Below are 17000 nucleotides of genomic sequence, written 5' to 3' on the forward strand. Positions count from 1 at the left end.
GTTACTTACTGAGTTAAAGTGCAGACCCAGATATCCTTGTGTCAGCAAGAAAGATACCTACAGCACTTGAGCTTAGAGGACACGGGCACATGTCTGAGCTGGTAAAGACTGAGGAGTGAAAAGCAGCAGTAGCAGTTTGGAGCTTCTCAGTGGCAAGGGAAAAAAAAAGAAGAAATTGGAGGACAGCGTGATAAAAATATCTGTGGAAACAGTTTAAGATTTTTAGGGAGGAATAAAAAAACAGCACAAAAGGTTTTCTAAAGCATTAAGTTCTCATCGTTTTTGCCAAGAAAAACACATGATAGGTGGAATTCAACCAGAATCGCTATGGGAAAAAAAAAGCTCACAGTTGATGAGAAGTAAAAGATGGAGAGAGGTAAGATTAGAAAGGCCTTTGCCTTTTTTTTACTTTTAGGGATGTTAATAAAAACAACAACCAAATAAGCCCCAACTACTTCACATAAAATACTAATGTATTTAAGTAAAATCTTTTAACCTGGGGGGTAAGTCATCCTGTATTTGGCCACTATATATATCTTATATACCACTAGATGTCCTCCAAAATCAATATTTCCAGCTTCTCATACCACCTGTCATCCATTAGTAATCAGCACACCTGTTGTGAAGCAGTAAATACCCTTTCCAGTACACTGACCTCCTGGTTATCTTCAGATTTTTTGTCAAATTTGTTTATTTGACATGCAAGTTGTTGTTTGCCTATTGTGCTGAGTTCCTGAAAATATCTGTGTTTGTGCCTGCATTTATGTCCTGCTGCAACACACTATCCATCAAATATTGCAAAATGTGTTTGAAAGACGGGTGCTTTGTGATCATGCAAAATGTAACAGTTGAAGTTAACATAACTCAACATTTGAGATATTAGTGGTGTGTGGTGGTGCAAAATCCCCTCTCATGCTTCAGCAGTCAGCTTCACTAACTGTTAATATTGATGACATTTGATTAATCTGACATTTGTGCACCTACATAAAACCTCTAAGAAGGTGGAGTAGACAAAAAAATGACACAGATGAACAAGAGTCACCTTCAGTTTTAATTAGTCCTGCAGTGAATTTTTAAACAGAGATACAGTAGAAAATGATGGAATGACTATTACTGCAATATGACAAAAAGAGGTTAATGGGTCATATGGAATTTCATTTCACAATTTTTAATATATATTTTTTTATCTTTTGCTGTAATGACTCCTTTTTGAGACTCAAAATGGTATTTATGATTTCAAAATGGTATTTACTGATTTCAGACCAAACAACTTGTAAGAAAATTTATATGGAACAGTCAATAAAAATACTGGGTCTCACATTACTTATGTGATTGTCTTTCATGTTCTTGGTTCATATCACTGTCTTTGAGTTGAATATCACAAATTCTGATATACTCGTAATATGAGGTCATTTGAATTAATTAGCAAATAAATTTCAGTTTATGCGGAAAAATACAAAAGGCAATGATCAACAATAAAAACAATAGCATAAAAAAGGAAAATGTAAGACTTAACAAAACTCAAATCAACATGAACACAACAAATCCAGCTCCAAACTTAATCATAATGAATTTAATAATTATAGATGTCTCCAAAGTTTTCATTATCTACATATTTTCAATTTGTATAGCAGATCAGACACACATGGCTCCTCTTAAATTACATCATGCATGGATCTGACTTCTGGAGACTGAACAAAACTAAAACAAAACAGAAAGCAAACCAAACAGCACTTTACAAAATGTTACTATACATATAGTAACTCTAAATCAAACCCTGTGTTTATATACAATATAAAACTGTTTAGAACTTTTCTCTTCTAAACTCTATATTTTTAGCATGTGGTCAGGGACATATAACAAAATTAGGAGAAACAAACAAACAAAAAAAGATTAAAAAAAGAAAAAGCTACAAAAAGTAAAAGAAATCTAACAATAAAAAAAACATACCTTTTAAAAAACAAAACCTAAAATGAAATAGAAAAATCAACCTCAGATGAGGACAAATAACATACATTTAATTTAAGCAACATTACAATTTTCACATTTCACCCTATTTAACTATGCTTTTGTGTTGTGGCAATTTAAGTCCTGGAATTTCTTTTTTGACCCTTTCTGAGTTCTGTCATGGAAATTAAAGTGATCAAGTCTTTACGATTCAGTTTACAAGGTGAGGTGTTCTGTTAAATAACAGCCATTATTCTGTTTTCTCACCCCTCATTCTGTACTTGTCCAATCTCTCCCTCCTTATTCTGAAGGCATTCAGGTGAGTTTTTCTTTAGTTCACTGAAAACACACCATACTTTTTACGCACTGTTCTTAATTGCATTCTCATTAAGCTTTTCCATGTAGTTCCTAAGGTCCTTTGAGTCCCCAAGCTCGATGTCTGGACATACCCATTTTATATCACTGGTCTGCACTAGTGCTAATGGGCTTAGCACTGGACATCCATTACTGGACTTCACATTGGAGAAAGTGGAGAACTTCACCCTCTTCCTTTTGGTGGTAGGTGAGTTAAGGGACTCGTTCCTGTGATCCCTTCCACTACATCCTCCCCCATCAGTACTATCACACTGAACACCACCATTTAAAAGTTGACTGCCTTCCTCTAGGGTACCGCCCAGCTCTTCATGCTGTTGTTGCTGCAAACATAGGCCCTCCTCTTGACCAAGCCAAACCCAGTCATGGGCATGGGGCATAGCCTCTTGGGCCTCTAGAGAGAGCTGCTTACTACGGTACTTATATGCATAAGAGATGCAGTTGATGAGAAAAACCAGGATCGCCAGGCAGAAAACACCCAACAGGGCATACATACCAATCTCCAAGTCTGTCAGGCCTCTTCGAGATGGCAACAAGTCGTCATCTGTGCTGCGACTCCGAGGCAGCTCAGCCTTTTCTGGGTATTCAGAAATATCATTTGGGATCCTGTCTCCACTGTCTGCTGACAAACGTCCCCCACTAGGTCTCACTGGAACATGGCCCCTGATGGTAGTGGCTCCACGGTTAATTAAGCCAGTTTCCATATCTGAGATAGATCCACCATAATATGGAGGATCAGGACGTGTTCTTTTGTCTCCTGGTTGTCTGTATTGCTCCTCTTGCTGACCAAACCTTACTTGGATGTTTACCATTCCAGTGGCTAATGCAGAACGTTTTTTGCCCTTTTGGCACATATCTGATGGACTCATTTCAACACGTACAAGTAAACCTTGACCTTCCCCCTTGGCAACAATAATTGGCCACTTCCATGCTGCACTGTGCTGCACCACCACCACCCGTTCATCCAAAGAGGTGGCTGCCAGGTTAAAATGGGCAGGATTGTAGTTGTCTAGAGGAGTCATAGATCCATCACTGAATTGAAGCCAGGCACTTATGAGGGACTCCTGTGAAAACAAAGCCAAACAAACTGGTAAAACACCAGTAACCCAGAGTGAAAAAAAAAAAAAAAAATCCATTAACATTCATTTGCACATTTCTCTGAAATGCACAAGAATCAAAATAAAACAGAGGCACATGGGGGAAAAAAAGTGTGTCTTAATTACAGTAGAAAAGATGGAATGCATTTCAAATTATTCGCATGAAAGCCAAATATCCTCATGGGAAGGGACCAGAGCCTATCATTATTCAGTGATTGGAGATAATAATCAAAGGGAAAGCCTTGTAGTATGGTAGTAAATTTAAATAGCATTTCTTGAAATAATGCATGTTGCTTTTCATGCCAAAATTTTAAACTAAGATCATCTAATGCTTAAACTTAAAAAAAAAACAGTTTTAGTTAGACCTTGTAAATTTACATTCAGTTATTAATTGTTCACAGTTTCATTAAAATTCATTCAGTGGTTCATGAGATATTTGCCAGTGCTACAAACAAACAAGCGCACACATGTACACAGACATGGACAATAACATTATCGCCCTTTTTTGGCAGCGGGTGATAAAGAGAAATGATAACAAATCTTACAGACCCCCAAATATATCCAACCCAACCATGAGCTTGTAATCCAAGCATTAGTAATTTGACATGTTCTGCTCCATGGCAGGTAAATGAAGAGATTCTAAAATATTCAGAGATACTTCTTAAATTTAGATGAAGTCATACCTGTTTAAGTGATTCAATGACTTCTTGAGTTGTTGCAGTTGCAACAATGGCTCTGTTGCTCCCAGGGCTGAGTTGCAGGGACAGAGAGAGTCCAGAAACCAACTGCACCCCCAGTTCTGTCACACTCACTTTATCATCCTGCACCCTGATGCTCCTCTCGACCAGGACCGATGATGTCAGTGGGGACAGCACCTGCAGCATACAACATATTAAATAACTACTTATCGCTTACTTCTTCTGGTATTTTTTAAAATCTAAGACTACACTTTTACTGCAAATGTAGAACATTGTTGTTTATAATAATATTCATCACTGATGATTGCACGTTCGGTCTCAGAGCACTGAGAGTCAAATGCTGCGTTCTAAATAATTTTTAAAAATTTCTTTGTTGTTCATCCTTTGAATAAAGTCATTATTCACATAATTTTGGGGGCATAAAAACATAAATAAACAAAATAGATTCAAGAACAAATAAACAATAAATAGAGACATGCATTTGTTTATAATACCCTGCAGTGCTCTGCTACTAAATACAAAACCACATTTTCTAAAATTACACATTTTCTTCACCAGAATAAGAGCAAGTCATTTGGACAACAAACAACTTGTACGTAATTGCCAGTTTATACCCATATTCACAGGTCTTTGTGTATCCACGTGACACCAATGTCATATGTGATAATTCATGAAGATCCAATGAAATTTGGACATCTGTGTGCAGCTCTTACAGACTAACTAGTTTTTCTTCCTAATAAGAACTGGTATGGAAAAGTTGATATAAATTTTAATTATTTTCCAAACTTTTAGCTTCTGAACACTTGTCATTTCAATTTACTGGAGTTCTCAATGCAGTAATGTGTTTTTATTTTATTCTATTAATTTATTTCATGTTGTCTTAATGCAACCTTTAAATTGATGTAAATTACAGGAAATGACTGTAGATTTTAAATTGGTTTGTCAACAAGACACCAAAGGATAAATAAAGAACAGCATACATTACGATATAAAAATGCTCTTGAACTCACATGAAAACATATTTTCTAATCTTCTCCTGCACATAACACATTCTCCAACTTTCCAAGTTGCCAGAGGTGTAAGAATGTAAATAGCTGTGATATTGTTATGAGATGAGAATCTTTCCCATCCGCTCCAATTAGGGCTCCAGTATTTCCTGCAGCCACCCCCACATAGCTGCATTTACCAGCCATAATGAAGTGTCAGCCCTGATCACTGCCTCATTTGTACAGACCCAACTTCTCGTTTTCCTCCCTTTGGGTTGCCACTTTGCATCTTCCCTTTTTTTCACACAGACAATGTGATATCCTAGAGTGCTCAATAGCCAACAGTTTGGTCTCAAGACAGAAAATGCATTCATCATTTTTCTTTCAAGGTGAAGTCATAAAGTTAAAACAAAAAGCAGATGGTACAAATTTTTAGTAGGACTGGATGATATTATGAAAACATGCCATAGCAATACTACTGTTGAATATTGTAATGATATCAGATATCAGTTGCAATAAACCCACATTTTTCTCACTCTTTTCTTTTGTTTCCATCATTGCAATGATCACAAGATGTTTTGTATGCTTTATCATCTTGGCCATCATATTCAATACTAGGTGTGGGCATGTAATGCCTATAAATTGATGTCTGTCACAACACATTTTAAATAAAGAAAAAGGAATCAAAGGGAAATAAATAAATAGTTTTTTTGTGTCTCTGACATCACGACAAGGTCTTTAAGGAAAGAGTATTTTAAAACAGCCTATCTTCTAACATATTTGCCAAATTAAAACAAGGTCAAAAGATGCATGCTAGAATAACCTAAGCTAGAAAAGATAAAAATAAGCGAGATAAATGATAATGTGTAGTTTAAGGAGCCATACATAATGTTCTCAGAGCAGAATAATACCATCTCTCAAGCATGACAGGATAGACCAGTATCTTCCTCTTTAAAGGTGCAATCTAAAAAGTTTCTGACATTTCATGAAGAACTCTCTAAGATCCCTCAAAGTGATCATCTCTCATCCTGTCTAAACTCAAGTGCCTGCAAGCAGATGTCCAGACTTTTTGCTGCTTTTATCATGATATGTCAAATCTCCTTTCCGTGCTAGCAGTAGTTGTAGCAGTCAGATTGGTGCTCGTACTTTTATCAGACTCATGTCTCGCCTCTATCCTATTAAAGAAAGTGCAGATCCTGCCTTTGGCCTACATCCATAATTGTGAAATTCTCCAAATGTGTCATGTCCCTTCCTCACTGGTTTCCAAGTTTACAGACTTCTTTATTCTGCCCCCAGAGGGCAATTAAAGACCTCCCCCAAACATACCCCCTTCCTATTCAAACCTGTCAGAGTGGTGTCTTATTTCATTTCAGTACAGATCAAGGAAGGGCTCGTACTACCTGAAACCCACTAAATCCCATTTACACCAAGATCTGGGCTAAAGCAATCAACAATAATACAGGAAATCTATTGTTACGCAGACCATGTGTCTTTGGTTCACACACTGACAGTTTTGCAAAGGTTAGCAGAAGAATGTGTTCTGCATGCAAGTAACCCATCCATAATATGTCAGAAAGTGCTTAAATGGATATATTCCTTTCCTTCTAGTGCACAGAGAAACTTGCAGTTCAGTACATTAATGATCACACTACTAATTTGATTGATAGTATAAAATCTTCTGTTTTAAGAGTCTCCTGAAAACCTTGGCTTCGGCTTAGATGCATCTAGATGAAACCAAATAAAACGATTCACATAAAAACTTAGACCTGATGTCAACATGCGTTAACATAAAAATACAAACACAGTGTATGTGAAGTAACTACTTATCCCGAATGACCTCACTGAAAAAAACGGGGCACCACAAGCTGACCTAATTGTAAAATTACCAATTATTTGAAAACTGAAGTTAGAAAACAAAAAAATGTTCAGTCAATTTTACAAATATTGTGCTATGCCTTTAGCTGAGCAGAATTCACAGCATACACTCCAAGCGCTACTCGTTGTGTAAGATCTATGCTTAAAATTTTAGCATTACTTTTTGGAGTCAGTTGTGTTTGTCTGTTAGCAAAATATCTCATGAATAACTGGATGGATTTGATCAAAACTTCAGAAAGTGATCACTGGACGTACATCTACAAATGACTAACTTTTGGAGTCAACCCAGTTCAAGATGGCCATGACAGCTAATAATTACTAGTCAACACAAAAGTGGCTGACTCTGTCAGTTTTGCAGACATTCAGCTAAAATTGTATATGGCAGTAGCTGACAGTCATTCACCACACATGCTCTAGGTGTGGCTACTCTCGTGATAATGCATGAGATTGAGCATATTCTTTTCAAGACCTGACTACAACTCAGTCATTTCTCAACGCAAATTGATCCTGGTTTAAAACTGACATAAGATGGTGGGCGCCATGTATTCCTTTAAGATTTACTAGACCTATAACTATAGATGCATTTTGAGAAAACATATTGTAGAAGTAATTGGCAATCAGTATGACAAAAAGTGCTGCTTTTTTAATTAAAATTTGGAAACTTTCATCAGTTGAGGCAGTTTCAAAAAGTTCATGGCATTTTAGTGATTTTAGCGACTTGTATTAGTGCAGCACATACTCAGTCCTGAAGTGCAAACAACTCTTCTTCAGTGCATAAAGAGAAGAAGATTGTGATCCCAGACTTGTATTTTAACAATGTGTTCCTCTGTGTTGTGCTGTCTTGTAAATGTCAGGCTGAAGTTGATTTATGGTGTGAGAGTGACGTACGTAGCCTCCTGAGCAGGGCCCTGATTGTATCATTAAATAAATAGGGTTCTGAGTGTTTATGTCTGTGCGTGACGTGTGTGTGTGTGTATGTGTACATGTGTGTGAATGTGTCAGAGAACTGCATGACAAAAGATTGAGAGACCACACAGGTGTTAGCTTGATAGGCCTAAGTGTTTATGCCACACTGCGATCAATGTGGCTGTTTTTGTGTCTAGTTTCCATCCCAGTGATAAATCTGTTCTGCAATTGGTATGATCTATTCTATGAGTTGGTCTTATGTTGTGTTAGAATATCCTTGTTTGGTTCAGTTAGTGTCGGTTTATTTGCGTTAATTTTTTTCAAAAAGTACACAAACTTTGCATTTCATTCCTAGTCAAAGTTCGGGAAAGTTGTAATGTCTTTTTATAAAAACAAAGTTACTAATTGCTCTGGAAAAAATGTGACTATTTTTTTGACCACTCTTTCGTACATGTGCCTATGCATACATGCATGTAGTGAGAAATCCCTTTTTTGTTGATACAAACAAGAATGCTTCCAGAAAACAAAGTGAAGAAATACTGTTCTGAAGTGTCTATATTACGAGCATTACAACCTCTCATTTAAAGCTACGTTATTTATTATTTTATAATCATTGGTGTCAGATTATACCAACAGAAACCCGAAGAACATTTTTACATATTATGTTGTGCCTCCGTCATTTGTAGTCAATTCAATAAGTATGTCGAAATACAGTCAATCATTCAATACATAAATTATATATATAAAGAGCAAACACTGATATTACAAGGTGAGTCATCATTTAATTATATCACAGTGTGATTAATGTGAGTTTTGATTCAACACAATGAGATTTAATGCAATCAGCACAACAAAGCAAAGTAATGGTTTAATGTCATTTAATGAGACTAATAAAAATGACCCTTCACAAACAGGCCCCAGACATAAACAAATGCTACAGTTTTCCTTTTTAACGTTACGTGTCCCTACTGAGATAATAATCAGCTAAACAGAAATAATGGCAACAGAAGAAGGGTTGTACAGGAAGTACAGTCTTTATACACAAACCCTAAAACCTTTATACTGTATCTACACCTCTGACTGGAACCTGGAAGTTGAAGAAGGAATGGGAACAACTGGTTTCAGTACAAGTTTGGAAGACTGTACATGGTAAAGTAAAAACATTTATATATGTTTTATGTTTTTATATATCCCAATATATGAGGGGTAGTGAGCAGAATTTAAAACCCGACATCCCAAGTACTTAGACTCTGGTCTCAAAAATACAACAATTCTCAGTTCCCAACCATGAAGAAGGTGGATGTTAGCAAACCTACTCAAAGGCTCATCATACTTAAATGGATTCAATTTTGTTAATACAAAGATGTAAAAACTAATGCATTTCAATTCTATCCCAAAATAGCATCTATTCACAGCTGCTCGACAAAAGCACTTGAGTCATGCATGTGTGTGTCTGTAAATCAGTGCAAACTGGTTAACCTTTGCGTCCTTCTAACATCTCAAGGCTTATCTTCAACTATAAAATCTTCAAACTTTTTTCTTGCTGATTAGCGAGGAGTGATCATAAAAACTGACAGATATGATGTCTAGGTTTTTGATGAGCTGAGAGACAACTATTCTTACAGAATACATTTTATTCCATTGCTCTGCCACTAATTAATTAGGCAGGGAAAAGTGTCCATTTTTGGTTTGCTGTAAGTATCATAAGTACTTGGTTAGGGTTAGGAAATCATATTACAAATGTAGCATTTTTCGGCAAAAAAAATTATGCTAACATAATTGAAGTTCCCATGGCAATTTTTTTCTATGACAGTTTGTTCACCAACCAGGAAAAGGTCAGCCTGTAGACCAAAAATAACACTACAGGTACTCTGCACATCACAAACCAATGAGAAAAACTCTTAGTGCTAGAGTGTGATAGACTTGGAGCACTATTAAGTGAGTTATTGGTTATCTTTAGTCTCTAGAATATGTAATTTTTTTTTGTTTGTTTGCTGAAAAACAAATATTGTGCAATATGTAGATTTTTCAGAAGGCAAGCTGATACCTGTTAATTCAGAAAACTGTTTTTTTAAAGGCAAAGTTCCAAAAGAAGAGTTAAAAGAAGTCAAACTTGGTAGAGTAACTTAAAGTTTTAAGGAGTGAAAACTTCCTTGAGCTTTGAATCTTTGAGACTGTGTTGTCAACGGAGCCACACGCTTCAAAAGTTGTGTTGTATGCATTTATTCTGTGAATCTTCTACTCTCAGTTTTCGATAACTCAACCAGGTTTAGGATCCAGAGACATTTCAGTGGCTCAATCTTGCTTTGATGGGTCGAACACACAACCCTCAGGTCTGCAGCCAGACTCATTAGCAGGAAAAAAAGACACAAACACATCAGCACTATGTTCAGCCCTCTGCACTGGTGTATTCTTTCTACTAAAGAATTTGTAATATTGTTAAAAAAAATTAAAATCCCCATATATTTTTAAAATTATTTTTGATTTTCATAACAGCAGTAAAATGTATACTCATCCAACCTGCAGCTTGGTGGTTCCAGCGCTCACTCCGATTAGCACTTGACCCTCCAGCAGTTCGGCAATCTTCGGGTCCTCCACCCTGAGGGATTCCTTGACAAGTTGTGTCACGTCCACATGCCAGTCCGTTCCCAGCAGAAAGTTCTGCTGACCCAGCCTGTCCTCCTCTGTGGCCCCTTTAATTTCTCCAACATCTGACACGAACTGTGTGAGAACACGCAGTGTGGTGCTCTGGTACTGGGCCACACAGACATTCTCCGTTCTCTCCTCAGATCCATAGGCCCCATCCTTGTCATCAGTGACCCTCTCAAACCTACAAATAAGAACAAGAGGTGCAGCTGAGCAACGGGTGAACACGTTTAACTGTTCAAGTGTAGAGAGTGAGAGAGAGAATGAAACTACTTCAAGCTGTCTCTGAGGTATGCAGCACTGAAAGGTCTTTGTAGTTGTAGAATTAAATAAAAGACACTTAAATATTTTTCTATTTCACGTGAGAATAATTCATTGATACTTCTTTTAATCATTAAGACAGATGTCTAAAACCTCCTAGGAGCAGTATTTAATGCTGTCAAATCCTCCACTGTTGTGCTGCGTGCTCACCTGGCATTCCAAAAGTCAGCCTCCCAGAGATTTTAAAAAAATCCATTAAAAGCAACCTGCAGAGACAAACTGCTGCCTCGCTTGCTTTTCTTATTTTCGTTTAAAGGGCAACTTATATTTTCTCTCTGTGTCTGCCATTTATTTGGCCCTTGGCGAATGCTTTGCAGAAACACCCATCTCAGAAAATAGGGATTGTAGCAAATTACAAACCCACTGCTGAGTTTGTTTGCAGACCTGTCAGTGAAATTTTGTGAAATATGTTGTGAAATGAGTTTTATTCTTAATGTCCTATACAATTTATTTTTTTAAAAAGCACTTTGTTACACTAACAAACTGACATTAAATTGATCAAGGCAAGAAAGGAGAGAAAAGGGGCAATTGTGAACAGTTTGCACATTACTTGCCTGGATTAAGACTATTTTGAATTCATCTCGTGATACAGATCTGCTGGTTATTGTTCTGTGCCTTGTTATTTTCTTTCCAGAATTTGTTAATCTTTATCTTTCTTATGCTATTTTCCCTCTAACCCACACCTTTTTATTCTCACTCTTCCGAGCGTTACTTCTCTACTGGTCAGGTGGCTGAGAGGAATGACCATGACAGTTTCCATTAGGTTTAATGAGGCATGGCCGGTCAGGCAGAAAAACGTGCTGACAGGTTAACATGTTGTGGCCCAGTGGCTTGGCTTATTTCCTCACCTGCCTTTACCATGCCCTCCCCTCTTTTTTTTCTCCCCCACTTGAGTAAAGGGACAGCAATCTACACAGAGGTGACATTCGTGGCTGGCAGCAGAAACATGGGGTCGGGGCCTGTTTTCAGCAGTGAGTGACGGGTCAGCCATCGGATTGGAGTTTAATGAGTGGCCTTGTTCACTTATGTGAAAGTGAATGAGCTCCTGCTTAGCTAAGGCAAGCACACTGAAAATCCAGTGCCAAGAAATGGTTAGACTTTTAGATTTTTCTCAGTTTTCTTTGCCTCTCAGGACTGCATAAAGCAAAGGGATCACCTGGAAGACATGACTGAAGTTATCTGGCTTTAATTGCAAACAGCATAAAAGTAAGGTACAGGCTGTAAGCAGACTGGAAATGACACTGCAGTGATTTTGTGACAGAAAGGAAAAAATAAAGAAATAAAATGTAAATGTTGTTTTCAAACCATAAAATGATTGCACTCCAAATCAGAATAAAGTAGCAGTTTCTCTTATATTCAAGACATTTGTGGAGGGTTTTGATTCATGTTAGCAACATCTGGGCAGAAACATTGGCAACTATTTGTCTGTTGCTGACAATAAACCACAGTGTTGTTGTTTATTGGCTTATGAGATGAAGTAAAAGTGCTGCTGCACAGAAATCCTTAATCGGCCATGCATCATTTAGAAACAGTGGCATGATTTCACAGTTTGCTCAGTTACATCACAGGAGGTTTTTCATCAACAAAAGGAATTTATGCTGTACATAAGAATAGTGTGCACATTTTTATTTTTAAATAAAAAACACTTGGCTCCACATTTCCATATCAGTCCACATGATAATGTTATTATATTTAATTTGGGTTATCTTATGAACGTTTTGTAATACATTCATACAAATAAGTCCATAACTCTCTGAAGAGTCCAGCTTGTAAAAAAGAAAAAAAACCCACTAATGTTTGCTTATAAAGCCTACATTTATTCATGGTCTATTTGTAATGTTAAAGAAAGTTATTTGAGTCTACATCAAAATCTAAAGGGTTACTCTTTTAGAGATGCGATAATTTGCTACATTTTTAAAAAAAGTTGATATTGATCACATCAACTTTAATTTTTATCTCAGTGTATAAACAAACAAAACCAACCACATTACATCCTCAGCAACAAATTACTGTAATAATATTTAAACATTAAACAAACAAACAAACAATTAGGAAATTATTATTTAATTCTTTTCAGCGTATATGTTCATTAAAAAAGTCAACTGGGATTTTTATCAGTGACACTTAAGATTTTAAATTGGTTCTGCAGCCGTCCAGACATTAATTTTAGGGCTGGCTACTGATATTTCAGCAAGACTGACACTGAAAAATATTCGGCACACTTTGTTATAAACTTTTAATGTGGCAAACAAGGGTTGCTAATGGGTTGCTGAACATCTATAAAATATATTTTTTAATTAAAATTAGAAATGCTGATCTTTTCAGTTCTGAAGCATTTAGTTTTTTTTATTTCTTTCTGACATCAAGCTCAACTGTGCATACATAATATATTTGCAAAACTTATTTTCAAGTTTCATCCTAAAACATCACATTCTCTTCCATCAAGAAAAGGTTGAAATGGATTGTCAAAAATTGACTATAATTTTATTTTATTATCAAGGCACACTCTTTTCTAACTTTTCAAAATAAGTGTTGTTATGTGAAACTCCAACTGTACCTTAAAATATGACCTATTAAATAAACAAGCAACACCAAAAAGCATCTTCACTTTATAAATTATGAAAATTCAATAACATCCTGGTTCAAATTAAAAGAATGCATCATGTCATTGCTATTCTAAATGGTCACATTAAATACTGATTATCATGATGTAAATGATTCTATGTATTTCAGAAAGCTTTCTACTTTATTGATCTACAGTATATTTATATTAGAAAAGCAGTCACTAGTTAGTTTTATTACAGATGTGGTTTATAACCCAACCTATGCTGTGCTGCACACATCATGGTGCATTTTACCACTATCTGAAGTCAGAGTTATGCCAAAGCTCTGTGCTGCACCACGTTATTATGAATTTTTTATTTACTCTCAGTGTTTTTTTGGGACATCGCTCAAGTGAATTATTATTCGTAATTTATACAGCTAACCTTTTATTTCATGCTTCATATGTTATCTCCCTCACTTGAATCTAGACTTCTCTTATATTACCAAATAATACATACATAGGAATTGTTGAAGGCTTCTCAAATAAATGATTTCAAAGCAAATCTAGATTTGTCCTTTGGAAGTTTTAAAACTGTCTTGTGTTTTCATTTCCATTTTATATGCAGAACCGAAAATCTGAGAATCTTTTGGACCAAATGTGTTAGACAGTCCAAAGAAGAAGGGTTGTTGTTTTGTGATGCAGAAGTCCACTCCAGCTCTGCCTTTGCATTCCAGTGTTTGTATAATCCAAACCAAAAAAGTTAATTTAACAATGATATGTGCGAGTGTAACATAAAACGGTACAGAGGCAACAGAAAGCCATGTTTACCTCCTGTTACTGACACCGGCCGGGACCTTCCAGCCCTTAATCTGACTGAGTTCGGTGTCAGCCACATCTATGAGCAAAGGCAGGCGGGGGATCCACACGCTCATCTTCAGCTGCGCGCTCAGAAAACTGTAGGTGAAGTTGAGCATCACTCTGCTCTTTCCCTTTGTCTCCTTCCCGTTAACATACACATAATCACAACGCTCTGAGACCTGCAGAGAGAGAGAGAGAGAAAGAACACACACCAAAAAACAGAAAACAAACCAGGTCAGACTGATGATAAGTTTACATAACATGATTAAAACAAAGCAGAATGCAAATCATATGGATTTTATATTTTTGCAAAAATGGTTTCTTTAGAAAAAAGCTCATATTTATTATTTTGTCCAGTCTATTTGGAAAGAGTTGGTCCTATCCCCCCCCTCCCAACACACACATTTTTAGTGAAATCTCAAGTGTCACATAAGCTTCTGTTTTTCCTTTTTTCTTTATTAAGAATGAGTCCGAAACTTAAAAAGGCACCAGTTTAAGAGGAGTTCCTGTAAACACGGGGACACACCTATAAAAGCCACTGGTATGAAGTGATTTTCTTTTTTACAGAGTGAAAACTTGGCTTTAGGAGTAGAATTAGGTTTAAGATAACGATTAGCAGTTTTACCTCAAGCATCTGCGTGTTTGTGAGTGTGCCAGATTCATTCTTAAATTATGTGTGCGCTGCAGAGTATACATCGGCAAGTATTGGGAAGTTGGCCAAACTTAACAGATTGAGACCAAACGTGCTTCATCCAACCAGTGAACAGCATGCTCGGAGAAATGAAATAGCCAGCTGGATAAGGTGCACCTCTAATCAAAATATCTCTGATGAATTTCTAACGTAGCTGAGACATAAGAAGTACCTGCAGTATCTTCAACTATTTAGCTTCAAATTATTACAATTTTTGGCAGAGTTTTATTTGTAATTACATTTTTTAATTTTGTTGTAACTTCTATCACTGTCATAATCTTGATTGGCACAACTTTTAATTTCAGCACATGTCCTTAGCAGGGGACAATTGCTTCTTTGTATTAAACCAGTCACAAGAAAAACTGTCATCTGTCTCCACTTCTTTGCATACGACTTGGCAGCTTTAACTTTCAAATGGTGTCAGATCAGCCCCTCTCTCTGAGGAACAAAACTGACAGCTCAGTGTCTGTCAGTTCTCTCCTCCTCCTCCCTTTCATTTCTTCTTTCCCATTCTATCCCACTGCTTTCATCCTTAGTCTATTCAGTATTATCATACCTCCTAAGGTTCTGTCTTCTTGTGATTAGAATGGGTTGTGATTATAAGGGGAAAGTTTGCGGGTTTCACATGGATGTCATATTTTGAAGTTATCACTTTTAGGATTTGAATTAGGCGTCAGGTTTGGGAACATCGGGGTATTGTCTCTGCCTTTTGCAGATGATGTGCTTCTGTTGGCGTCTCCAAGCCATGACCTTCAGTGAGTGCTGTGGCGGTTCGCAGCCGAGTCTGAAGCGGCTGGGATAAGAATCCGCTCCTCTAAGTCTGAAGCTATAGTTTTCAACTGGAAAAAGATGAAATGCTTGGTTGAAAAAAACCCAAAACACATATATATGTATATACAGAGATTTGTTTTACAAACTCCTTCCAAAGTAAAGTATCCATAAAAATGTCTGCATTTTTATTTTTGTTCTTGATTATTGCATAAAAGCACATAAACCTTTCTGTTTGCAAGCTTAACACATAAAAATGCATTCATTTAATTTATGAAAACATGTTGTCTTTTTGACTAGAAACTCTAGAGATGGTTGCTGAACATGTGCTGCTGTCTGATTACTACACATGACATTGTTTGGGTGCGCTCTCCGAAAAATAAAACTGCACACACATGTAACACACTAAAGTGTAGGATTTCGTGATGAAACCATCCTGAGTCTGAGCTGAAAGAATCAAATTGGGTCTTCATTGAGTCGTTTGAGCCTCACTTTTCCTTTTTCTCGGCCCATTTTCTCTTCCCCACTCCATCACCTCAAGGCTTTCAAACCGTCTCAAACTTTAAATCTCCAATTTTCTTCAATTTTGTCTTTACACTTTAAATCCATGTGAATGTTTTCTTATGAAGGGTTCTGGAGGCGATATCTATAAGGCTGAACTGAGACCAGTGGACGGTGACAATTTCACAAAAAAAAATGATTTTTGTAACTTTTGAATATCTGTATAATTGCACTCATATTATTATAAAATCCCAATTTTATTAATTAATTTATTAAGTGTGTCATAATTATTCTTAACAGCCACTAAATTTTCATAGTTCTCTTCTAAGAATTTTTGACTTATGATAATTTACTAAACTGTCGTTTTTTTAATCATGCTGATTAAAAAACGACTTTATTCTCAAAAGGCCAATGAAAGTGAACAATTGTTATGATGCCTCCAGATCAAAAAGTGTGGCATTTTAAGATTAAATTATTATTAGTGAAGAGGGGTGCTGCTTATACTGTTCCCTAACTAAATGTGTGGGCTGAGGAGCACTCACTCTGTTGCCCACAAGGTTAGAGTCACAATGTGTGGTACCACTTCAGTGAATAATTACACCCTTTGAGAGATTTGTCCTGTTGTTTCTTTTCTGTATATATACAGGTGCTGGTCATAAAATTAGAATATCATGAAAAAGTAGATTGATTTCAGTAATTCCATTTAAAAAGTGAAACTTGTATATTATATTCATACATTACATACAAACTCATATATTTCAAATGTTTATTTCGTTTAATTTTGATGAT

At 36.4% G+C, this 17000-nt stretch overlaps 1 protein-coding gene across 1 annotated transcript in view; it reads right to left on the reverse strand.

Moving 5' to 3' along the window:
• Window positions 1-832: 832 nt before the first annotated feature.
• The window catches only part of si:dkey-112m2.1 (transmembrane protein 132C), a 144422-nt gene continuing 128254 nt past the window's right edge, over window positions 833-17000 (reverse strand). The window contains exons 7-10 of the mRNA XM_017410450.3: window positions 14222-14430; window positions 10402-10711; window positions 4100-4291; window positions 833-3383 (exon numbers count right to left, since the gene is read on the reverse strand). Of these exons, the coding sequence (XP_017265939.1) occupies window positions 2307-3383; window positions 4100-4291; window positions 10402-10711; window positions 14222-14430 (1788 nt within the window). The 3' untranslated portion in view covers window positions 833-2306. The remainder of the gene's footprint in view (window positions 3384-4099; window positions 4292-10401; window positions 10712-14221; window positions 14431-17000) is intronic.

This window comes from Kryptolebias marmoratus, linkage group LG14 (assembly GCF_001649575.2).
Source record: "Kryptolebias marmoratus isolate JLee-2015 linkage group LG14, ASM164957v2, whole genome shotgun sequence".
NCBI classification, from domain to species: domain Eukaryota; kingdom Metazoa; phylum Chordata; class Actinopteri; order Cyprinodontiformes; family Rivulidae; genus Kryptolebias; species Kryptolebias marmoratus.